Source organism: Oncorhynchus clarkii, chromosome 31 (genome assembly GCF_045791955.1).
Source record: "Oncorhynchus clarkii lewisi isolate Uvic-CL-2024 chromosome 31, UVic_Ocla_1.0, whole genome shotgun sequence".
In the NCBI taxonomy this organism is placed as follows: domain Eukaryota; kingdom Metazoa; phylum Chordata; class Actinopteri; order Salmoniformes; family Salmonidae; genus Oncorhynchus; species Oncorhynchus clarkii.
The window spans coordinates 32,266,915-32,292,164 of record NC_092177.1 but is presented as its reverse complement, the minus strand read 5'-3'; the positions used below and the strand labels follow the sequence as shown (position 1 = coordinate 32,292,164).

Below are 25,250 nucleotides of genomic sequence, written 5' to 3'. Positions count from 1 at the left end.
GGCGTGGCCCCATACACGACAACTGGACAAGCAAGGAGCCTTTCGCGCATGCGTGAGCTCGAAAGTGCGTTTTATAACAATTACTTGTGGCGAGCGAGAGAAATTATGCAGGGTGTACACAATTTGTTTTAATCCCCAGACCGAAGAGGAAGAGATTTAGTTTCTCCCCTAGCGGCCATATTGTATGGACTATTGGTGGAAAAAGCAGTATTTCAGCAGCAAAAGTCATTTTAAGAAGAACCTTGCCATACTTTGGTTGGCGGTGGGATTCAGTTCAACAGCTAGCTGTCCAGCTGGTTGAGGGATTTCACAGATTGGGGATTGTGTTTTTAAGATATAGATTACTGTATTTATTTTTTAGCTTGTTTATTAACAGTCGTCAAGATGAAGGACCGATTGGAACAACTTAAAGCAGTAAGTGAGGTCTGGGAAGTGTGACAGGGGCACCTTTTCACTGAGCGAGACAAATGTTAGAACCTCCTGTGTGGGCCAGCATGCAAATTACAAGTGGTCTATGCAAGGAAGTGAATCATTCGACAAAATTATTTAACTTATTATTAGTGTTATTAGGCAGTTTACAAGCTATTCATCAGCCTATTTGAAACCCTATTTGGACTGCCGCTATTTGATTTCATTACATGGCTACATAATGAATTACTTTAATTACGATTGAAAAGATGCATGAGAGATGGAAAAGAGAATCGTTTCTGTTATGGTTTTATTTTTCATCAATTTGGATATTTATATTGAACTAAAATATAAACGCAAACGTGCAACAATTTCAAAGATTTTTACTGAGTTACAGTTAATATAAGGAAATCAGTTGATTTAAAATAAATAAATTAGTCCCTAATCTATGGATTTCACATGACTGGGCAGGGGTGCAGGGTGGGTGGGCCTGGAAGGGCATAGGTCCACCTACTTGGCAGCCAGGACCAGCCAATCAGAATACGTTTCCCCCCACAAAATTGCTTTATTAGACAGAAATACTCTGCAGTTGTGAGGCCGGTTGGACATACTGCCAAATTCTGTAAAACAATTTGAGGCTTATGGTAGAGAAGTGAACATTCAATTATCTGGCAACAGCTCTGGTGGACATTCCTGCCATCAGCATGCCAATTGCACGCTTCCTCAACTTGAGACATCTGTGGTGTTGTGAGACAACTGCACATTTTAGAGTGACCTTTTATTGTCCACAGCACAAGGTACGCCTTTGTGATCATGCTGCTTAATCAGCTTCTTGATATGCCACACCTGTCAGTTGAATGGATTATCTTGTCTAAGGGGAAATGGTCACTAACAGGGAAGTGTATGGAACATTTCTGGGATTTTTTATTTCAGCTCATGAAACAAACACAACATGTAAAGTATTGATGTTCTTGTTCAGTGTCATTGCCTGTGTCTCTCTTGGGGACATGTTGGTGTTTTGTGTGGCAGTCAGCGAGTGGGGGGTTGAGGTAACGGGATCACGGGTGTGTCAAGTGTGCACTGTGTCCTGGCGTGCTTCGGGTATTGGAGAATGTGGCATCACGTGGTCAATTGATTTCCAATTTGGGCTGACAGTTGTAGGCTTTCATTCCCACCATTTGTTTATAATCTCCTGTAATTAAGCTGCAGTTGTAATTGACACCTATACTAATTAACAATCAGTAGTGTAATGCAAGGCCTATAGTGGTGAGATTGGTGATTGTTCAACATCTCAGATCCCTTTCCACACTCTATTAGCCTAGAACTTGTATTGGTTATTTAGACATTAACCCACTCAATGTGAAAGTCTGTAGCCTAGTTTCTAACACAAAACAACCAGGATGTAAATTTGAAGTTGAAGAATGTCCGGTTAGCCTTTGGGTGAGGCGCTGCTGATCCACTCCAGCCGTGTCAGATTCTGTTACCATGGTCTTATTGGTGGACAAATATGTGCCATGTTTAGTTTGTCAAATGGTGCCCTGAGTCGTAATCTCCCAGGTACAATGGATTTCTACTGGAAGGGTAAGTAAAGTCAAAATGGTGTGGCAGTTTGTTTAGGGACGGCCATTTACATAAAACAAGACTGACGGGAGGCCTTGAACATCTGTAGGGTTCTCTCATCTGTTTTCCTTTTAATGTTTAACTTGGTGTGGCTGTATTGTTGTGCTCGGAGCATGAAAACGTCAGCTGACAGGTGCAGTAGACAGAACAGACTACAACAGGAAATGAGGGTGACAGTTTCCCTGGACACATATTATATTCAGTCTGGTCTTTGTAGTAACTCTACAGCTAGATCTCCATATAGATTGCCTTCTCTGTACAGCAGTCTGACTGTACTCTAAAGACATGTTCAGACATGCATCCCTCAGGTACACAGTGACACTCAAAGTGGTTGTCTTGTCTCCCGTAGTGTGGCCTTTATGCACTAGTCTCACTCCAGTGCAGTGTCGCCCTCAATCAGTCACAATATCCAGAGACTTATCTCTCGGGCTTCAGTCACAGTAGCCTTTGACAGCAAGGGTGCCTCTCTTACTTCAATCTCTTTCCAGACTATCCCTCTCTCTCCACAACCTGTCATTCTCTCTCTGTGGTGTAGTAAAATTCACATTGGGAATGGTTCAGCTCTCAGAGAGGAAATGCTGATCCCAAAACAGTTATTAGGGATAGTGTAATCTAATTGGAGCCCCTGTCCAACATAAGCATGATCTGTTTGTCTGTAAAGTCTTTCACGGCATTAATGTACTAGACTAGATCCAGGAAGAATATATGGTTGAGTTTAAGCATCGTAGCGGAAATACAATGTGAGGACCAATGAAACGGCTCCATTATGATGACCCTATAGATCAAGGACCAATCGAACGTATGTCTATAGACGAATGATCAGTGATGCAGTGCCGTTGTAAAGACTGTCTGTCTAGTTATTTACCCTGTTACAGGGGAAATATGCAACTAGGTGTACCTCGAGCTACATATGCAGAATCTGAAGCCTCTAATCACAAAGGCAGGTGGAGTTGTAAATCACAAGACCGGTTTGCTGTTTATGAGTCTGGTTGTGGAAGTTTCTTATAACCGATGACTAACGGGAGAAAGAGAGACACTCCCTCTTAACCTTGTGGTCTCGGTGTTAAACTGATGCACACGATACTCATCACAACCCTCTCTCTCTTTCTCACATTTTATTCCCTCTCTTCCTTGTTTATGCTGAATGAGAGCGACTAAGTGAGAAGACAGGAAGGAAACGAGTGCTTAGTCTTATCTCACTGCCGCAGCACTACCACTGTGTGAAAGAGAGAGAGAGACTGTTTGTGTGTGTTTTGACAAGGCATGCGAGTGTGGCAGTGTATAGTGCCAGTGTAAATCACAAGTGTGTCGATATACAGCTCTCTCTTGTTGTAAAAAAAATATATAAAAATAAAAAAAAGATCCTGGTGAACCTTTCCTTTCCAGTTTTATGATTTTAAAAACAGACTGTATTTGTTTTGTGTCCAACTTGTATGGGATGTGATTGACAGGGAAATTAACTGACTCTGAGACTTGTGAGAACTTAAGTGGCCCTGTCTTGTCTTGACTTAGACCAGGTCCCGGCTTCCCGATAGCGATTGAACTTACAGGCTGACTACACCGCTCGCGTGTGCGAGCATTGCAAAATACATTTAGAAATCTATGTTATTCAATTATTGCACCCACACTGCTCGTGTGCGCCAATGAGCGTCTGCGTTGCCAAGGGCTAAAATAGAAGTCAGTTCTATTTCTGACGCAGATCGCACTGCAAGTCCTGCCTCTCATATCTCCTCATTGGTTTATAGAAGCAGCTACCCACGTGCCATCTCCTCATTGGTTATACCCATGTGGGTGACTGAAAGACGAACGAGGTCAGTGGCAGTAATGCACCTAATTTATGAAAGTTGCCAATCGCCATATAAAGTGAAGAGGAGAAAAGGTCTGGAAGGAGGAGAGATGACTAGAAAAGATTTGGTTGACCGTTTTGTGTGGATTAATTGGCGGATTAGAGGACCTAGTTAGCTAAATGTTAGCTAAATTGCCATAAATATTTAATGCTTTTCGACCTGTCCCCAAATTTAATATAATTGGTTCAGAGTTTGTTTTGGTATTTTAACCTGCGTGTCGTGATCGCGTTTGATGTGGGGGGACAAAATACATTTATGCACAATGGCGCACGCACGCAGCTGGTTTGGGTTCCGTGTTAGGCTTACGAGTGTTTTTAAGGATGTATCTTTCTACAACGGCCGAAGATGTAACGTTTGTTTTTTTTCTCTCAACACAGCGCAGAGAGAATGGTTGCGAAGTGCGTTGTTGGAGAATGTGTCGATATTGATGGGATTGAAAGGGCGCTGTTCTCGGATCAGCTTTCTCCAGCTCAGATGGTTATAAACTGATTGCGTCTTAACTTTCTGGATTGTGCGGATCTCTTTTTCAAGTTTTCTATTGCACCTCGCCTGAACAGGTGTGCGTTTTTCTTTCGCCTCCATCCATATCTTAACATCAAAATTATGTTACAAGACTGAAGATGGATCAGTTCCTAGAGCGATATTACCACCTACAGTAGCAAATATTGAGGTGGCTTATTCAAACGCTTAACCAATAAAACTGAACTAAATCCCCTATTTGGCGCATTTTATGCTACACATGAAGTATATTGAGACCAATTGCAGACAGTAGCCTACAAGTAGCAAAACTGAACTCAACTACTTTTTATATTTTAATGGACCAGAAGGGTCTAATAATAATAATAATAATCACAGAGGTTGTCGAGGGTGCAACAGGTCAGCACCTCAGGAGTAAATTGGCTTTTCATAGCTGAGCATTCAGAGGTCGCGACACCAGGTGTGGTAGAGAGAGAGTGGGGGAGAGTCTAAAAAAGAGAAGGTCCGGGTCAAGGTAGCACGTCCGGTGAACAGGTCAGGGCTCCATAGCCGCAGGAAGAACAGTTGGAACTGGAGTAGCACCACAACCAGGTGGACTGGGGACAGCCAGGAGTCATCAGGCCAGGTAGTCCTGAGTCATTGTCCTAGGGAGGGAGCATACTTAAATTCATACAGGACACCAGATAAGGCCGGAGAATTACACCAAATATAATACTGACCCTAGCTCCCCCGGTATATAGACCAGGGGTTCTTGAACTTTTTAAGCCTGGGACCCAAATTAGAAAGTCTGTTTTCCTGGGACCCAAGTTTATGAAAACATGCAACTATATGTAAATATCGGAACATTTAATTGCTCTTATGCAAGCCTAAAACAAATGCAATATAGACATAACAAATATAATAATATAAATAGCTATTCATGTTTATTTTTGATCACACAAATGTAGAGCAGAAAACACATGCGCGCGCACACACAAACCTATTGAGGTGTGTGTGTGTGTGGTTGATGCTTCAACCAGCATGTCTATTCTGGGCCCAGTTTTTGATTGTGCAACCCTGAGGTCTTGCTCAGCATGGAGTCTGTTTCTGTATGCCAGAGTTGAGAGCCCTGACTCGCATAGGTATGTGGTGCCAAACTGGATCAGAACATCTACTGCTTTCTCAGCCAGGCAGAAGACCACTTCCTGCTGTAGATGAGCAACCCAGAACTGTGAGTGGGTTTGCCTCAAAAAGCATCTCGTTCCAATTAGTTTATTCTAGTTCAGATCATTTCTACAGTAAGATGTACTAATCTTTTTCATCTTCATATGTACTGTTACTTAGGGTTGTACACAACCAAAGCAAGCTAGCAAGCTACTGATAAACGTTAGCCATCTAGTTACAGTGGGGCAAAAAAGTATATAGTCAGCCACCAATTGTGAAAGGTCTCCCACTTAAAAAGATGAGGCCTGTAATTTTCATCATAGGTACACTTCAACTATGACAGACAAAATGAGAAAAAAAAAAATCCAGAAAATCACATGTATTTGCAAATTATGGTGGAAAATAAGTATTTGGTCAATAACAAAAGTTATATACCCTTTGTTGGCAATGACAGAGGTCAAACGTTTTCTGTAAGTCTTCACAAGGTTTTCACACACTGTTGCTGGTATTTTGGCCCATTCCTCCATGCAGATCTCCTCTAGAGCAGTGATGTTTTGGGGCTGTTGCTGGGCAACACAGACTTTCAACTCCCTCCAAAGATTTTCTATGGGGTTGAGATCTGGAGACTGGCTAGGCCACTCCAGGACCTTGAAATGCTTCTTACGAAGCCACTCCTTCGTTGCCCGGGCGGTGTGTTTGGGATCATTGTCATGCTGAAAGACCCAGCCATGTTTCATCTTCAATGCCCTTGCTGATGGAAGGAGGTTTTCAATCAATCTCACGATACATGGCCCCATTCATTCTTTCCTTTACACTGATCAGTCGTCCTGGTCCCTTTGCATAAAAAACAGCCCCAAAGCATGATGTTTCCACCCCCATGCCTCACAGTAGGTATGGTGTTCTTTGGATGCAACTCGGCATTCTTTGTCCTCCAAACACGACGAGTTGAGTTTTTACAAAAAAGTTATATTTTGGTTTCATCTGACCATATGACATTCTCCCAATCTTCTTCTGGATCATCCAAATGCTCTCTAGCAAACTTCAGACGGGCCTGGACATGTACTGGCTTAAGCAGGGGGACACGTCTGGCACTGCAGGATTTGAGTCCCTGGTGGCGTAGTGTGTTACTGATGGTAGGCTTTGTTACTTTGGTCCCAGCTCTCTGCAGGTCATTCACTAGGTCCCCCCGTGTGGTTCTGGGGTTTTTGCTCACCGTTCTTGTGATCATTTTGACCCGACATGGTGAGATCTTGCGTGGAGCCCCAGATCGAAGGAGATTATCAGTGGTCTTGTATATCTTCCATTTCCTAATAATTGCTCCCTCAGTTGATTTATTCAAACCAAGCTGCTTACCTATTGCAGATTCAGTCTTCCCAGCCTGGTGCAGGTCTACAATTTTGTTTCTGGTGTCCTTTGACAGCTCTTTGGTCTTGGCCATAGTGGAGTTTGGAGTGTGACTGTTTGAGGTTGTGGACAGGTGTCTTTTATACTGATAACAAGTTCAAACAGGTGCCATTTAATACAGGTAACGAGTGGAGGACAGAGGAGCCTCTTAAAGAAGAAGTTACAGGTCTGTGAGAGCCAGAAATCTTGCTTGTTTGTAGGTGACCAAATACTTATTTTCCACCATAATTTGCAAATAAATTCATAAAAAATCCTACAATGTGATTTTCTGGATTTTTTTTCTTCTCATTTTGTCTGTCATCGTTGAAGTGTACCTATGATGAAAATTACAGGCCTCATCTTTTTAAATGGGAGAACTTGCACAATTGGTGGCTGACTAAATACATTTTTGCCCCACTGTATATTAGCTGTGTACAAGGGAATTGTTTGAAAGAGAAGCTCACATCTACTACTATTTCTGCATATCATCTGTTATAAAACGACAACAATGTTAGCTGATTTACTTTTCCAGTGTTGAAGCACTGTTTCCTGAAGCATTCTTCCCTGTTCTGAAAGAACTCCCTGGGTTTACCGTCATGCTGTGGATGTTTGGTCAGGACGTGTCTTTTTTTAATTTGTTAGTTTTGAGACTCGTTACTAAGCACTTCCCCGCAAAAAAAGACATTGTGGGCGCTCCTTATTTCTCAAAGTTTGTATGAAACCAAGAGACGAGAAGAAACGCAATCGTGTTTCACCGTATTCGCGTTTCATGACAATTGTGCTCAGCCAGAACTTGTGGCTGGCTTGACTTATTTGATGGCGAGTGGGAATGACAAGTCATTGGCAGACAGCGCATCATCTACCGCTGAACAACAGCGTTGCAGCGTGTGGGTCGCGGAGTGATCTTCAAGAAAACTGCAGAAAAAAGATCTGGTGAACCGGCGAAGCACACGGGTATCTCCCTCCCACTCGTGCAGCTGCCAAACTGACACCACTGCTCAGCAGAGAGCGCAATGAGAGCACAGTTGCACTTGGCCAAATCAATTCCAGTAATGAATGAAATAATGATACATTTACTCTAACGCATCGCAACCCACCATTAACAGGTCTGCGACCCATACTTTAAGAAAGGCTGACATCGACTATTGCAGCATAGATACCGGAAGCTGAGACGGGGTGTTGGGGGACACTGCCCGTCTGACGATACCCCCAGGACAGGGCCAACCAGGCAGGATATAACCACAGTCCCCACACCACTAAAGGGATATCAACAGACCACCAACTTACTTCACTGAGACAAGGCTGAGTATAGCCCTCCCACCGCATGAGTCTGAGGGGGCGCAAAACCGGACATGAAAATCACGGCAGTGACTCAACCTACTTAAGTGACGCACCCCTCCTAGGGACGGTGTGGAAGAGCACTAGTAAGCCTGTGACTCAGAGGCAGAGAAATCCCAGTGGAGAGATGGGAGCCGGCCAGGCAGACAGCAAGGACAGTTCGTCGCTCCAGTGCCTTGTCATTCACCTTCGCACCTCTGGGCCAGACTACACTCAATCATAGGACCAACTGAAGAGATGAGTCTTCAATAAAGACTTAAAGGTCGAGACCGAGTCTGCATCTCTCACATGGATAGGCAGACCATTCCATAAAAATAGAGCTCTATAGGAGAAAGCCCTGCCTCCAGCTGTTTGCTTAGAAATTCTAGGGACAATAAGGAGGCCTGCGTCTTGTGACCGTAGCATACGTGTAGGTATGTACGGCAGGACCAAATTGAAAAGATGGATAGGAGCAGGCCCATGTAATGTTTGTAGGTTAGCAGTAAAACCTTGAAATCATCCCTAGCCTTAACAGGAAGCCTGTGTAGAGAGGCTAGCACTGGAGTAATATGATCAAATGTTTTTGGTTCTAGTAAAAGATTCTAACATCCGTGTTTAGCGCTAACTGAAGATAACTTTGTTTCTTTGGGACCTAGAACTAGCATCTCTGTTTTGTCTGAGTTTAAAAGTCAAACATTTTCCACCATCCACTTATGTCTGGCTTCCAGGCTAGGCAATTGTGGGGCTTCAGCATGTTTCATTGAAATTTACAGCTTTGTGTCATCCCATAGCAGTGAAAGTTAACATTGTGTTTCTGAATGATATATATATATATATATATAGTGAAAACAATAGTGGTCCTAAAACGGAACCTTGACGAACACCGACACTTACAATTGATTTCTCAAAGCACAAACCATCCACAGAGACGAACTGATATCTTTCTGACAGATATCTAAACCAGGCAAGAACTAGTCCGTGTAGACCAATTAGGGTTCCAATCTCTCCAAAATAATGTGGTGATCGATGGTGTCAAAAGCGGCACTATGGTCTAGGAGCACGAGGACCGATGCAGAGCCTTGGTCTGACGTCATTTACCACCTTCGAGTGCAGTCTCAGTACTATGATGGGGCCTAAAACAAGACTGAAGCGTTTTGTATTCATTTTTTTGTCATCGGGAAGGCAGTGAGTTGATGTGCAACAGCTTTTACATTTTCCTTTTGAGAGGAATGGGAGATTTGATATAGGCCAATTGTTTAGTTTTTTAAAACATTTTCCAGGTCGAGGTTTGGCTTTTTCAGGAGAGGCTTTATTGCTGCCACTTTTTTAGTGAGTTTGGTACACAGCCAGAGGATAGGGAGCCGTTTTATTATGTTCAGCATAGGTAGGCCAGGACGTAGCTCTTCCAGTAGTTTAGTTGGAGTTCAGCTGGAATGCTTAGAGGCCATGACTATTTTCGTGAATGTATCAAGATATAGGATTTAAAAACTTGAGTGTCTCCATTGGTCCTGGCAGTTCTGTGCACACTCGAAAATTGAGCTTTGGAGAAATACGCAGATTCAAAGAGGAGTCTGTAATTTTGCTTTCTAATGATCATAATCTTTTCATCTAAGGATTTCATGAATTCATCACTGATGAAGTAAAAGCCTTCCTGTCTTGGGGAATGCTGATTTTTAGTTAGCTTTACGACAGTATCAAAAATGCATTTTGTATTGTTCTTATTCTCATCAATTAGGTTGGAAAAATAGACTGAATGAGCAGCAGTGAGGGCTCTTTCGATATTGCACGCTACTGTCTCCAAGGTAGTCAGAAGACTTCCAGTTTGGTGGAGTGTAATTTCCATTCCAATTTTCTTGAAGCTTGCTTCAGCGCTCAGGTTTTTTTCTGTATACTGGAAGCTCATTTCTTGTGACAAATGTTTTTTTTTTGTTTTTAAGTGGTGCGACTGCATCTAGGATGTTACGCAAGGTTAAATGTAGACGCTCAGTCATATCGGCAGTCACAGAGAGACGGCTAAACCATGTGATTCTATGTTTAGCGGAGCTCTTCTGTGTATATAAATTGATGGCAAGAAAGCATAATGACACACTTAGCTATTCTACGAGTGATCTGAGGCAGGTGTTAGGTTACGAGTGTTTTTGAAGTGCAACATTAATCATGATGTTTTTGGGAAACAGCTCAGAGATTTAACAATGCCCCAAATATGGTTCTAACGATTAACTTAGACTTAATTTATTTTCTTGTTGTTTAGCAGATGCTCCTAGCCAGAGCGATTTACAGGAGAAATTAGGATTAAGTCCCTTGCTCAACTCGCGGTCATAAAGTACTACTGTGTGACATAACTGACGTTCACTCTACTAGTACAACAGTTAGTTGTAAAAGCAATAGCAAAGTTGACTCTAAAGGTAAAACTTAAGTCAAAGGATCTGGTCGAAGTAAAAGTTTTAATGAAGTGCTTCCTTCATGACAGGGTAGTCATGTCAAAATGCAAAGGCTAATAGCGCTAGAGGCTTAAATGGATGTTAGCCTTAGTGGCTAAGCCTTAGTGGCTAAAGAGCAAATGGCAACAAAAAAGCCTTGTGGCTAAAAGGCAAAAGTCTGTAGAGCCAAGGCCAATGGCAAGTGATGCGTCCTGAATCACAAGATTATATAGTCAAATTACGTTCATCATTAGACGTTAGTTGATATGAAACTGATGCAACTTTAAATTGAACAATAAAAACAGACTTCTTGTTCTGCTACTTTTACAATGGGGTAAATACATTTGAATGGAATCACTTTTTGACAGCACCCCTTTTTGAATTGAACGAAACCTTCTATACACATTTGCCCATTGTTGAAGTGCTCAGAAAGTTACGTTTTGACCTGAATGCCAAAATATTCAAGAGATAAAGGTGCTCGAAGTTGACCCATTTTGCAAACCCCAACTGACCATGACTGAGACATCCATGTTTTAATCACTGGAAAAGACAAACGGTTGATGTACACTACCATTCAAAAGTTCAGGGTCACTAAGAAATGTCCTTTTTTGAAAGAAAATCACTTTTTTTTTTTGTCCATTTAAAATAACATTGAATTGATCAGAAAATAGTGTTGACGTTGTAAATGACTGTTGTAGCTGGAAACGGCAAATTTTTTATGGAATATCTACATAGGCATACAGAGGCCCATTATCAGCGACCATCACTCCTGTGCTCCAATGGCACATTGTGTTAGCCTTTAAAATGATAAACTTGGATTAGCTAATTGATCATTAGAAAACCCTTTTGCAATTATGTTAGCACAGCTGAAAACTGTTGTGCTGATTAAAGAAGCAATGAAACTGGCCACCTTTCAGACTAGTTGAGTATCTGGAAATCAGCATTTGTGGGTTAGATTACAGGCTCAAAATGGCCAGAAACAAAGAACTTTCTTCTGAAACTTGTCAGTATATTCTTGTTCTGAGAAATGAAGGCTATTCCATGCAAGAAATTGCAAAGAAACTGAAGATCTCATACAACGCTGTGTACTACTCCCTTCACAGAACAGCACAAACTGTCTCTAATCAGAATAGAAAGAGTGGGAGGCCCCGGTGCACAACTAAGCAAGAGAACAAGTACATTAGAGTGTCTGTTTCTCAAACTAGACGCCTCACAAGTCCTCAACTGGCAGCTTCATTAAATAGTTACCCGCAAAACACCAGTCTCAATGTCAACAGTGAGGAGGTGACTCCGGGATTATGGCCTTCTAGGCAGAGTTCCTCTGTCCACTGTCTGTGTTCTTTTGCCAATCTGAATCTTTTCCTTTTTATTGGCCAGTCTGAGATATGGCTTTTTCTTTGCAACTCTACCTAGAAGGCCAGCATCCTGGAGTATAATAATAATAAAATAGTTTTATTGTTTTAAATGATATCTAACTCAATATTTTATATTTCCCAGTGATTAAGAAATGGATGTCTAATGGTATGGTGGGAGTATGCAAAATGGGTCAACTTTGAGCACTGTTGTGTCCTGAATGTTTTGGCATTTGGGTCAAAAAAAGTAACTTCCTGACCACTTCCATTGGCAAACATGAATGGAAAGTTTTTTTGTTTTAAATCAAAAAGGATGATGTCAAAAAGTGGAGGCTCCTCAGAGGAGGAAGGGGAAGACCATCCTACGCAGTGAATTTCAGGCTTTTTTTTTTCATTCAGTATTGTTGTAAATGTCATTATTTCAAATAAATTTTAAAAATCGGCCGATTAATCGGTATCTGATTTTTTTTGGTCCTCCCAATAATCGTTATCGGTGTTGAAAATCATAATCGGTCGACCTCAACTCTATACTCAATATATTCACGACACCAAATAACTGATTAAAACGCATTGTTTTGCAATGGTCTACAGTAACCTCAACAGCACCCTCTGGTGTATCACTTTGGTGTAGCCGGAGGACAGTTACTTTCTGTCCTCTGGGTACATTGACTTCAATACAAAAGCTTGGAGGCTCATGGTTCTTACCCCCTTCCATAGATTTACATAGTAATTATGACGACTTCCGGAGGACATCCTCCAATCTAATATCCTGTCCATCCAATCAAAGGATTAGAGAAGTAATCTAGTACTGAAAGCATACGTTACAGCCAGCTAGCACAGCAGTGCATAAAGTGTGGTAAGTAGTTGACTCAAAGAGAGAAAGAGAAAATAGTTGAAAAGTTTTGAACTAATTTGTTAATTTAAAAAAATGAAGGAGAAGCAGCAGAGAGGTAGGAAGGGGGGGCTTTTAGTTTACCTTTCGCTTACTTAACTAATGCAGCTAATTTTGTATACTCAACAACCAGAGAGGAATGCTAGCTAGCTGGCTATGGCTATCCAACACCGCAAGCACAGATACATTTTATTTTTGGCCACATACACACATTTATTGCGGGTGTAGTGAAATGCTTGTGTTCCTAGCTCCAACAGTGCAGTAGTATCTAAAAATCCACAACAATACATACATCTAAAAGAATGGAATTACGAAATATCTAAATATTAGGGAAAATAATTCTGGGCAAATGTAAGGAATGACACACAAAAAAACAAAATACTGGCAAATTGTTTAGGAGCTAGAAGCAGAGCTGCCATGTCTGTCGGCGCCATCTTTTTTTTGTTTTGAATTTTTACCCCTTTCTCCCCAATTTCGTGGTATACAATTGTTGTAGTAGCTACTATCTTGTCTCATCGCTGCACCTCCCGTACGGGCTCGGGAGAGATGAAGGTTGAAAGTCATGCGTCCTCCGATACACAACCCAACCAGCCGCACTGCTTCTTAACACAGCGCGCATCCAACCAGGAAGCCAGCCGCACCAATGTGTCGGAGGCTACACGTGCACCTGGCAACCTTGGTTAGCGCGCACTGCGCCCGGCCCGCCACAGGAGTCGCTGGTGCGCGATGAGACAAGGACATCCCTACCGACCAAGCCCTCCCTAACCCGGACGACGCTAGGCCAATTGTGCGTCGCCCCACGGACCTCCCGGTCGCGGCCGGTTAAGACAGAGCCTGGGCGCGAACCCAGGGACTCTGATGGCACAGCTGGCGCTGCAGTACAGCGCCCTTAACCCCTGCGCCACCCGGGAGGCCTGTCGGCGCCATCTTTACTGATAGAACAATGAGACCGATATTTCACTGGCTGTATAAATGTGAAGTATCCGTTTGGTGTTTCCACTTACTACCATATATGGTAGTGCGAGGAAGCCCATTGGCCGGCAGTGGGAGAAGATGAAAGGAGACATATTTTAGCTGACATTCTGCTAATTTTCTCATCGATGAAACATTTGATCTCAATACGATCTCTTGCGAACAAAGTGGACTAAGTTTTGTGGACTTTACCCTTTGCCAAAGTTTTTTAAAATGTAGTTGTTTAGAAGGAATGCAAAGGCGAATTGAGTTACTGCTCACGTGCACTTCAGAGTAGGCGTTCCCTAACGGAAATATGCAAATATTTACTAGAATGTGCCAATAGGATCTCGCTAGCTCGTGCGTGGCTTTGCCCGCCACCTTGCTTGTTCTACCCACTATGACTCATTATTTCCCATTTGAAATGATGTGCTGTGGTCTATATCTTTGAAAATCTTTGCTGCCGCTTTTCCAAGTCTAGGGAAGCTTTCAGTTTTATTAATTTATTAACTGCTAAACTGCTTGCTGTATACTGTACTACGTGATTGTACAAATGGATTGGTTTGTGGGTTTACTAACGCGTTAGTTCTAATTTGTTGACTATAGCGTTAATATGGTGACAACTGTCGGCTGTGAAGGTTATGGTGTGAAGGTTTGGCTTGGAGAGGTGTTTGCACCTGGTCACAGACAGCTGTTGTGTTGTGCATTCAAGTCCACAAGCAAATACAAAAGGTGAGAGGAGGAGAGCTTGTAGATGCAAGATGGAATTATACAACAAGCAAAGTGATGAGCCTAAACCTATCAATGTTACATTGAACTGGGTGAATGGAATGTGAATGACAGTCATCCAATATGCTGTAATAGAAATAAATCCATGCTCATAAAAAAAATCTTGACCAACACTGCCACTGAATTCAAATGTTTTTTTATAGTACAGAGATTGACATTCAGCAGTTAAGAAAGTTCAAGGTTGGATTGTCACAAGTTCCTGAGGCCTATAACTCTGTGTTCGGTCCGAACTTAAGTTGTTGGAGCGCTTACGCATGTTATAATTGTAAGCAGAGAAATGACATCTGGGTTGTCGTCTTTGGCCTTCGGATCGGCCCCCACGGAGAGGAAGGAAGAGGGGGGCGAATCTCTGCTCGCGCTCTCCTTTCCTGTAAAAGGATGGGGAAGCATTTGTTCTTATTTTATTCTCCCAAAACCCAGTTATATAATGCCCCAACTATTTTAGAGTGCTTGCTCTCTCTTTTCCTCCCCATCTCCCACTCGCCATCTATCTCTATTAGTCTATCCACCTACCTACCCACCCACCCTGGGATCCATAATTATTGGCACCCTTGATAAATATGAGCAAGAAAGACTGTATAAAATAAATAATAGAAAAACTGAGCTATATTGTATGCTTCATTTTTTGGGGAAATTCTATTATACTAACACAGTTGCTCAGAGAATGACATTGTACACATACAGTTGAAGTCGCAAGTTTACATAGTTAGGTTGGAGTCATTAACTCGTTTTTCAACCACTCCACAAATTATAGTTTTTCAAGTCGGTTAGGACATCTACTTTGTGTGTGACACAAGTTATGTTTCCAACAATTGTTTACATATTATTTCACTTATAATTCACTGTATCACAATTCCATTGGGTCAGAAGTTTACATGCACTAAGTAGACTGCCTTTAAACAGCTTGAAAAATTCCAGAAAATGATATTACTGCTTTAGAAGCTTCTGAGGCTAATTGAGTTGAGTCAATTGGAGGTGTACCTGTGGATGTATTTCAAGGCCTACCTTCAAACTCAGTACCTCCTTAGGCTTGACATAATGGGAAAATCAAAAGAAATCAGCCAAGACCTCAGGAAAAACAATTATATACCTCCACAAGTCCTCCACAAATGCCTGAAGGTACCACGTTCATCTGTACAAACAATAGTACGCAAGTATAAACACCATGGGACCACGCAGCCGCCATACCGCTCAGGAAGGAGACGCGTTCTGTCTCCTAGAGATGAACGTACTTTGGTGCGAAAAGTGCAAATCAATCCCAGATCAACAGCAAAGGACCTTGTGGAGATGCTGGAGGAAACAGGTACAAAAGCATCTATTAAACGAGTCCTATATCGACATAACCTGAAAGGCCACTCAGCAAGGAAGAAGCCACTGTTCCAAAACCGCCATAAAAAAGCCAGACTATGGTTTGCAACTGCACATGGGGACAAAGATCGTACTTTTTGGAGAAATGTCCTCTGGTCTGATGAAACAACAATAGATCTGTTTGGCCATAATGACCATCATATTGTTTGGAGGAAAAACAGGGAGGATTGCAAGCCGAAGAACAACATCCCAACCGTGAAGCACGGGGGTCATCATGTTGTGGGGGTGCTTTGCTGCAGGGAGGGACTTGTGCACTCAACAAAATAGATGGCATCATGAGGAAAGAAAATTGTGGATATACAGTGCCTTGCGAAAGTATTCGGCCCCCTTGAACTTTGCGACCTTTTGCCACATTTCAGGCTTCAAACATAAAGATATAAAACTGTATTTTTTTGTGAAGAATCAACAACAAGTGGGACACAATCATGAAGTGGAACGACATTTATTGGATATTTCAAACTTTTTTAACAAATCAAAAACTGAAAAATTGGGCGTGCAAAATTATTCAGCCCCCTTAAGTTAATACTTTGTAGCGCCACCTTTTGCTGCGATTACAGCTGTAAGTCGCTTGGGGTATGTCTCTATCAGTTTTGCACATCGAGAGACTGACATTTTTTCCCATTCCTCCTTGCAAAACAGCTCGAGCTCAGTGAGGTTGGATGGAGAGCATTTGTGAACAGCAGTTTTCAGTTCTTTCCACAGATTCTCGATTGGATTCAGGTCTGGACTTTGACTTGGCCATTCTAACACCTGGATATGTTTATTTTTGAACCATTCCATTGTAGATTTTGCTTTATGTTTTGGGTCATTGTCTTGTTGGAAGACAAATCTCCGTCCCAGTCTCAGGTCTTTTGCAGACTCCATCAGGTTTTCTTCCAGAATGGTCCTGTATTTGGCTCCATCCATCTTCCCATCAATTTTAACCATCTTCCCTGTCCCTGCTGAAGAAAAGCAGGCCCAAACCATGATGCTGCCACCACCATGTTTGACAGTGGGGATGGTGTGTTCAGCTGTGTTGCTTTTACGCCAAACATAATGTTTTGCATTGTTGCCAAAAAGTTCCATTTTGGTTTCATCTGACCAGAGCACCTTCCACATGTTTGGTGTGTCTCCCAGGTGGCTTGTGGCAAACTTTAAACAACACTTTTTATGGATATCTTTAAGAAATGGCTTTCTTCTTGCCACTCTTCCATTAAGGCCAGATTTGTGCAATATACGACTGATTGTTGTCCTATGGACAGAGTCTCCCACCTCAGCTGTAGATCGCTGCTGTTCATCCAGAGTGATCATGGGCCTCTTGGCTGCATCTCTGATCAGTCTTCTCCTTGTATGAGCTGAAAGTTTAGAGGGACGGCCAGGTCTTGGTAGATTTGCAGTGGTCTGATACTCCTTCCATTTCAATATTATCGCTTGCACAGTGCTCCTTGGGATGTTTAAAGCTTGGGAAATCTTTTTGTATCCAAATCCGGCTTTAAACTTCTTCACAACAGTATCTCGGACCTGCCTGGTGTGTTCCTTGTTCTTCATGATGCTCTCTGCGCTTTTAACGGACCTCTGAGACTATCACAGTGCAGGTGCATTTATACGGAGACTTGATTACACACAGGTGGATTGTATTTATCATCATTAGTCATTTAGGTCAACATTGGATCATTCAGAGATCCTCACTGAACTTCTGGAGAGAGTTTGCTGCACTGAAAGTAAAGGGGCTGAATAATTTTGCACGCCCAATTTTTCAGTTTTTGATTTGTTAAAAAAGTTTGAAATATCCAATAAATGTCGTTCCACTTCATGATTGTGTCCCACTTGTTGTTGATTCTTCACAAAAAAATACAGTTTTATATCTTTATGTTTGAAGCCTGAAATGTGGCAAAAGGTCGCAAAGTTCAAGGGGGGCGAATACTTTCGCAAGGCACTGTATTGAAGCAACATCTCAAGACATCAGTCAGGAAGTCAAAGCTTCGTTGCAAATGGGTCTTTAAAATGGACAATGACCCCAAGCATACTTCCAAAGTTGTGGCAAAATGGTTTAAGGACAACAAAGCCCTGACCTCCATCCTATAAAAAAAATTGTGGGCAGAACTGAAAAAGCGTGTGCGAGCAAGGAGGCCTTACAAACCTGACTCAGTTACACCAGCTCTGTCAGGGGAAATGGGCCAAAATTCACTCAACTTATTGTGGGAAGCTTGTGGAAGGCTACCTGAAGCGTTTGACCCAAGTTAAACAATTTAAAGGCAATGCTACCAAATACTAATTGACTGTATGTAAACTTCTGACCCACTGGGAATGTGATGAAAGAAATAAAAGCTGAAATGAATTATTCTCTACTATTATTCTGACATTTTACATTCTTAAAATAAAGTGGTGATCCTAATTGATTTAAGACAGTGCATTTTTACTTTGATTAAATGTCAGGAATTGTGAAACTGAGTTTAAATGTATTTTGCTAAGGTGTTTGTAAACTTCTGACTTCAACTGTTCCTAAGAGCCAGGTTTTTAATACTTGACACACTCCCCTTGCGACACTGAGCCTTTTAATAAAATGTTTTCTGAGATTGGAGACCACTTTCGGCGGAATCTTAGACCAGTGTTTCCCTATCCTGGTCCTTCAGTACCTCCAACAGTACATCATTTTTTAAAATTGTAACCCTGGACAAGCCCACCTGCTTAAGCTTGTCAACCAATCATAAAGCCCTCAATGAGCTGAATGAAGTGTGTTTGTCCAGGGCTTCAACAAAAATGTGTACTGTTGGAGGTACTCGAGGACCAGGGTTGGGAAATACTGTCTTAGACCATTCCTCCATACAGAATATTTCCAGGTCCTATCTTATCATTTTGTCTGAGCTTATGGACTGCTGCCTTCAATACAAACCATGTTTTTTTTCAATGAGGTTCAAGTCCAGAGACTGAGATGGACATTGCAAAATGTAGATTTTTTTGTTGTTGTTGTGGTCAACTAACCATTTCTTTGGATTTGTATTAGTGCTAAGGGTTATTGTCTTACTGGAAGGCTAAGTGTCAGCCTCCTGGCAGAGGCAACCAGGTTTTTGGCTATAATGTCCTGGTACGTGGTAGTTCATGATGCCGTTGACCTTAAGGCCTCAGGACCAGTGTAAATCAAAATTGGCCATTCCTGGTCTAGACTATCCTATCCGCCAATCAGGGCTGTGTATGTAAATATTTTTATATTTGTATCAATGCACCCACACAATCAGAATGAGCAGTTCAATGGCAAAAGGAAGCTCAAGAAAGAAATGATCAAATATATGGATTTGGAGTTAAATTGATAGCATTTAAAAATAAAAGATGGGGGCTTTAACCCTGTTCTGTGCCCAGCTGATGATATAGCCTTGTAGTAAGTCTGTTTACGTGTTTATTTAAGCAGGAGAGGTCAGCTAAGAACTGGTTCTGTTCACTCCTCAGCCCTGTCCTCGCCCTTCACAGTGTCAATATCTCCAAGCCTTGTGGTCTCTGTACTCATGACGTCAGTGTGTAGTGTGCATATACTGTGGATCCACTGTTTGAATACAGTACATACAGTACTGATATTGCCTTCTGCTTCTCCTCTTAGACATGTGACAATGACGATGAGGAAGTGGAAATTGCTATCGACAATGCAGCTTTTATGGATGACTTTTTCTCTCAGGTGAGTTCATTTTTCCCAAGTGTGTGTGTGTGTGTGTGTGTGTTTGACTGTGTGTGTGACTGTGTTTTTCTCTCTGTTTCAGATTGACGACATCAGGATCAGCATTGATAAGATTGATGAGAATGTGTCTGAAGTCAAGAAGCTCTACTCGGTCATCCTGTCTGCCCCCACATCAGACCAGAGTAAAACATACTGCCTCGGCTCCCTCCCTTCCCTCTGTCTTTGTTGCCTGTTACTGTCAGTGTGTTTTTTAAAATTTGTATTATTTGCGTTTTTTACTTCAGAAACACAGGATGACTTGGAGGCTGTCACCAACAACATCAAGAAGATGGCTAACAACGCCCGGAACAAACTCAAAAGTGAGTCCCTCACACATGATACGGCACAAACAGACTAAATGCTGATTGGTTAATACGGGTATGGGTGAGTACTGATGTTGATTGATTCTCAGCCATCGAGAGGGATCTGGCGTCTGAGGAAGAGGAGAGGATTTCAGCCGACATGCGGATACGCAAATCACAGGTCAGCCTCCGAAAGTTCTCATCGAACCCTTTACCTGACCCTGTGCCGAACCATCAATGTGACCATAGAAATGAATACCGAACCATTGGATTGTTACGGCTTGTGACCCTGTCCTGTCCTCCCAGCATGCAGTGCTGTCCAGGAAGTTTGTGGAAGTGATGACCAAGTACAATGAGGCCCAGGTGGACTTCAGGGAGAGGAGTAAAGGACGCATCCGGAGACAGCTAGAGATCAGTGAGTTACATTCTTAGTTTTATATACTCACAAATGGACCAAAATGTGTGTTATAATACTGAAATGATCCTCGTGTTTCTCAGCTGGAAAAGCCACGACAGATGAGGAGCTGGAAGAGATGTTAGAGGGGGGAAACTCTGCTGTCTTCACTTCAGGGGTAAGAAAGTGTGTGTGTGTGTGTGTGTGTGTGCGCGCGCGCGCGCGTGCGTGCATGCATGCCAACTAACCACCTCCTCTCTTTAGATCATGGACTCTGGGATCTCGAAGCAAGCTCTCAGTGAGATCGAGGCGCGACACAAAGACATTGTGCGTCTGGAGAGCAGCATCAAAGAGCTGCATGACATGTTCGTAGACATCGCCATGCTGGTGGAGAGCCAGGTACACGTCTCGTCCTCCGATCCGTCTATTCAGTCATTAATTGATTCCTCCATCCACTATTTCATATCTGCATTTTTAAACCCTACTGTCCTACTGTCTTTGTTTCTGTCTCGTTTGCTTCCTCGTTCCCTGTCTGTCATCTGTTTTTCCTTTCTCTTTTCCAGTACCCTCTTCCCTTTCTCCTTCCGCAGTGCTTTTTTCCTCTCTCCATGCTTTGGGACAGAAGTTCCCTGTGTGTGTGTCTATCCAACCATCCATCTGTCTCCCTCCCATCACTCATTCATCTTCAGTAGGAGTCTACATTCTCAGTAAGGGTCACATTTGATTCAACATCTTAGTAGCCTACAGTGGTCTGTGAATCACTAAAGTTGGAATCCACCCAACCCCATACGGTAGTCACCACACCACTACATATAATCTCTGTAACCACCTGTATCTCATTGGTTGTCCTATGCTTTCCGAGGGAAAGCCGTGCGCGAGGTAAGCGTCGTCTTTCTTTCTAATATAACCCTCTTTGTGACGTTTTTGTCTCTGATGTATTGTTAGCGTGCAAAGTTTTATTTGTTCTATATCTGTATACTCACTGTGTGTGTTTCAGGGTGACATAGTGAACAACATAGAGGTGCAAGTGTCTAAAGCTGTGGACCACATAGTGGTGGCCAAGACTGAGACCAAGAAAGCCATCCAGTACCAGAGCAAAGCACGCAAGGTACTGCACCCCGTCCATCAGCTAGAACCGCTATCTGCCTGAACCTAATCAACTGTGCTACTGTCCCTGTTTCTAATAAGCTTCTATGCGGTTAGCCCGAGCTGTGCTCTTAAGGAGCCTACCGTTATTCCTTATGGTCCAAGTACCTTACAGGTTATTTGCCGGGGTAGACTGGCTCTGGCAGCCAAAACAGCCAAATACTCCATCTAAAGAGGTATCGTTTCTTTATTGCGCCACAGTTCTAGAAACATAAACCCCTTTCATATCACACCAAAAATAATTTCACAGATGCAAAATATACACTACTGTTTTAACCTGCTTTAACACAGTTGCAGCCAACGGTATTTTTGCAGTCTTCCTCCGTTACAGGTTTTCAGAGCATGCCAGATAGCTAATTAGGACAGGTAGTCCCTCTGTCTTCTGTCCGTCTCTCTCTCCCTCTTCTCTTTCCATTCCTCTGCACGTCTCTTTCCTGCAATGTCCTGCCCTCTGCCAGGGTGTAATAATTGACAGAATTGAGAGCAACATGGACCAATCGGTGTGCTTCGTAGAGCGGGCGGTAGCTAACCCTAAGAAAGCCGCCAAGTTTCAGCAGGATGCCCGTCGTGTGAGTGGCTATAGAAACGCCCTTGTCCCGCCCCCTGGCCCCTGCTCCGTTGACCATTCTCTTTTGGCCTGACATCCTGGTTCCCAACGATCCCCATACTAAACCTTGAATCATCCTCCTCCAGATCTGGACCAATAGGAAAGAGGAGATGGATATATATATATATATATATATATACACTGTACACTTCTCTGGTCGTTCTCCATCTCGCTCTTTTGTATTTTCCACTTCCTTTCTAGCTGTATATAATCTCCTTCTTTCAACAGTAACTACAGTTTTATGTATTTCGTCCAGTTATTTATGATCACTTTATGTAACATTTAGCTCTGAGTCATGCATGTGTTTTTAGGCTGTTTGAAAAGAGATGTTGTCGCTTTGTCCAGGAATACGTGGTGAAAAGTAGACATGACCCTTTCTCTACATAGTGTTGATTGTAGTCAGGGCTTGATAATCATCTTTTCCACCCTACAGGGGAAAAAATGTGTTAATACTGGTTACTGCTGTTCGGGAGTGGTCACGATAGTGAACACCGATTTTTCTCAACAGAGAACATTTTGTAAAAGTGGTTAAACAGACACTTAATTGTTTCCCACAGAAAAGGGTGATCATATTGGTGATTCTGATTATCGTGCTCGCCATAGTGGCTCTGATTATTGGGTTGTCGGTGGGATTGAGTAAGAAGAATTGATGGAAGGTGTCTGAATAAGAGTTGTGTAAAGGGTGAGTAAAGCAGGGGGGGGGACTCTGGGGTGTCACAATGGGGTGCGGTGCGGTGCGGGTGGATCTGGAACTTTGGCTGTTTCCATTTTCCTTCGACTGTCTCTGGGTGCGTGGTGTGAAGGTATTTAAATGTTTAGGCGTTCATGCTCCTTGGCCTATTTATGAGGTGTGTTGGCGCTATCTCTGGGTGTACTGCATGTCTTATCTGAACTTCCTTCGAAGCATTTCACAAGTGCACTCGTTGCTTATGGTAAGGGTTATGGTCCATAGAAATAGCATTATGTATCTCTATGGCTGGGTCACTGGTTGGCACTGTGTGTGTCAGTCTCCCAATGGTGTCTTTGGGCTCTGTGTGAATGTGTGGGGTAGTATATGTGGGTCTATGTTTCTCATTGGGGTCTTTGGGCTGTGTAGTGTGGCCTGTTTGACTGTAAGTGATGACTCACTGTGTTATGATGGGCGGGAATGTCACTTGCTGTCAATCGCTGACTCGTATCAGCCAATAGAAGCTCTGCATCAAAGAGCCCCCGGTTGATCAGAATTGCCTGATGATTGACAGTGCATGATATTCCCGTCCATGTTCAGAGCTTCATTTCCCTTGGTAATTCTGTCTGTGTATCACCGCCACATTTATTACCGTAAGTACTGATGTATTTGTTCTCCCATGTTTGTTTTTTTCTCCCTCTCTGTAGAAGACAATCATTATAGCAGTGGTCTGTACTGTGGTTGCTGTCGTCATCCTCGCCGTCATCCTATCACAGACAGTAGGGTAATAGAGGGACCACGGCCCCCACCCACCCAACCATCTTCATAATCACTCCATTTTGCCCTCCTCCAGCTGTAATGGCAAAGAGGGGGATGTAGACTCAACCGATCACTTCCATTGCCCTGGGATCCTCCCCCTCTCTTACTGTATGTCTGACCAATAGAAAAAGGCCCAGCTGATGGGACTGGCTGGTGTCTTCCCTGAGGTGGCTGAGAGGATGAGCATCAGCTGGAAGAGAAACAAGAGGACCAAAACTGAGACTGTTTATGAGCCTCTGATAATGCCAATAAAAAGGGAATCTTAAGTAATGTATATCCTTACCCTCACACAACTAAATGGACACCATGCAACACTTCAATGACATTCTCTGAACTGCTTTCTATGTATCCAGTAATGTGATTGATCTTGATCCACACTGAAGGGAATCCATGACATGTCTCTCTCATTACAAAAAACCATTGACTTAATGTATCCCTGCCACCACCCGTGCCTTATTGTCTTGCCATGATGACCCTCCAAGCTGAAAGGTAGCCAGCCAGCCACAGCCTCCTCCAGCTCACAGAGGAACGTTGACCTCACCATATCACATGATATGTACTGAGGATGGAAACCAGTGGATTTCACTTCAATCTATGTTGAGCAATGTGCATGTGTTTGATGCCGCTTGAATAGTGTTTTTAAAACTCCTAAAGCACACGTAACCTCTAAGCATTTGGGTGAGATATGAGTCTAACATCTGATTTGCGCCTAAGCCTTTTTTTTTGTTGCTGTCTGTCCAATTTTAAATTAATTTCCATACCACAGACACGGTGGCCAATGGCAAGGCTTTAAATGAGACAAGATCTCAGTTACGTACTCATGTCCCCTCTCCTTCTCAAAACCCATTGGAGGAGAAGGTCCGTGGGAAGGGACCTCTGGCTTTCTCATCCAATGGGTTTTGAGGAGGGAGAGAGGACACGTGGAGTATGTAATTGAGGTCATCGCTGAGGGTCTGGATATTTCAAGACCGTTTTAAATGTAATAGAACTTCACTGTAGTATTATTGTGGATGCCAGAGATTTTAATGATGGAATAAAATGTTAAAAACAGATATTTTGGTTAAGACTGCTGGTGTTGTGGTTCATGCTGCGTTGTGCAATACTGAGTTGACAGACTTGGCACATCTGAATGATGGGTTACACAGTCAAACTATCCCACATTCAGTGTGAGTGAATCATTGACTGTAGGTGCACATTTTTCTCTGAACACCTATCACCATGAATAAATGTATCTGCTGTATTGGAATACAGTAGTTAACGAGTGGCAATGACAGCAGCACCTAGAGTCTGGTTTAAGGTACTGAAGTCAAGAGAATGTAAGTCTCTCACACACCCTCATTCTTTAATTCACTCAAACAGGCCTGTACTGACACGCACACACTCCCCGCTGACCCTGCTCTCTCCTGTTCACTTGGTTCTTCATTCCCTTTAACTGTCTTACGGGATGGTGGAGAAATAGGTTGTCTGTGCTTCCATTGGAGTTTGGATGAGACTCTTACAGTCCTTCGGTTTGAAGGGAAAATGTCTGATGATTTGCAAAATGATCTACGGATAGTATTCAGACCCCTTGACGTTTACGTTACAGCCACATTAAAATAAAATCCCCCATCAACACACAATACCCCAAAATGACAAAGCAAAAGTAGGTTTTTAGAAATTTTAG

At 42.7% G+C, this 25,250-nt stretch overlaps 1 protein-coding gene across 3 annotated transcripts; it reads left to right on the top strand.

The window, feature by feature from the left end:
* Nucleotides 1-39: 39 nt before the first annotated feature.
* On the top strand, nt 40-24,639 carry LOC139390732 (syntaxin-3-like). Of its 3 annotated transcripts, XM_071138062.1 has the most exons (11): nt 64-414; nt 19,539-19,613; nt 19,696-19,795; nt 19,898-19,972; nt 20,065-20,135; nt 20,261-20,369; nt 20,453-20,526; nt 20,613-20,747; nt 21,346-21,456; nt 22,659-22,783; nt 23,476-24,635. In XM_071138062.1, the coding sequence occupies exons 1-10, from the start codon at nt 385-387 to the stop codon at nt 22,749-22,751; spliced, it is 873 nt and encodes a 290-aa protein (XP_070994163.1). In that variant the 5' UTR covers nt 64-384; the 3' UTR covers nt 22,752-22,783; nt 23,476-24,635. The 3 variants fall into 3 exon arrangements, with proteins under 3 accessions (XP_070994164.1, XP_070994163.1, XP_070994162.1); XM_071138063.1 differs by lacking the exon at nt 22,659-22,783 and having other exon boundaries at nt 40-414; nt 23,476-24,639; XM_071138061.1 differs by lacking the exons at nt 21,346-21,456; nt 22,659-22,783; nt 23,476-24,635 and having other exon boundaries at nt 20,613-21,288.
* Nucleotides 24,640-25,250: the final 611 nt, after the last annotated feature.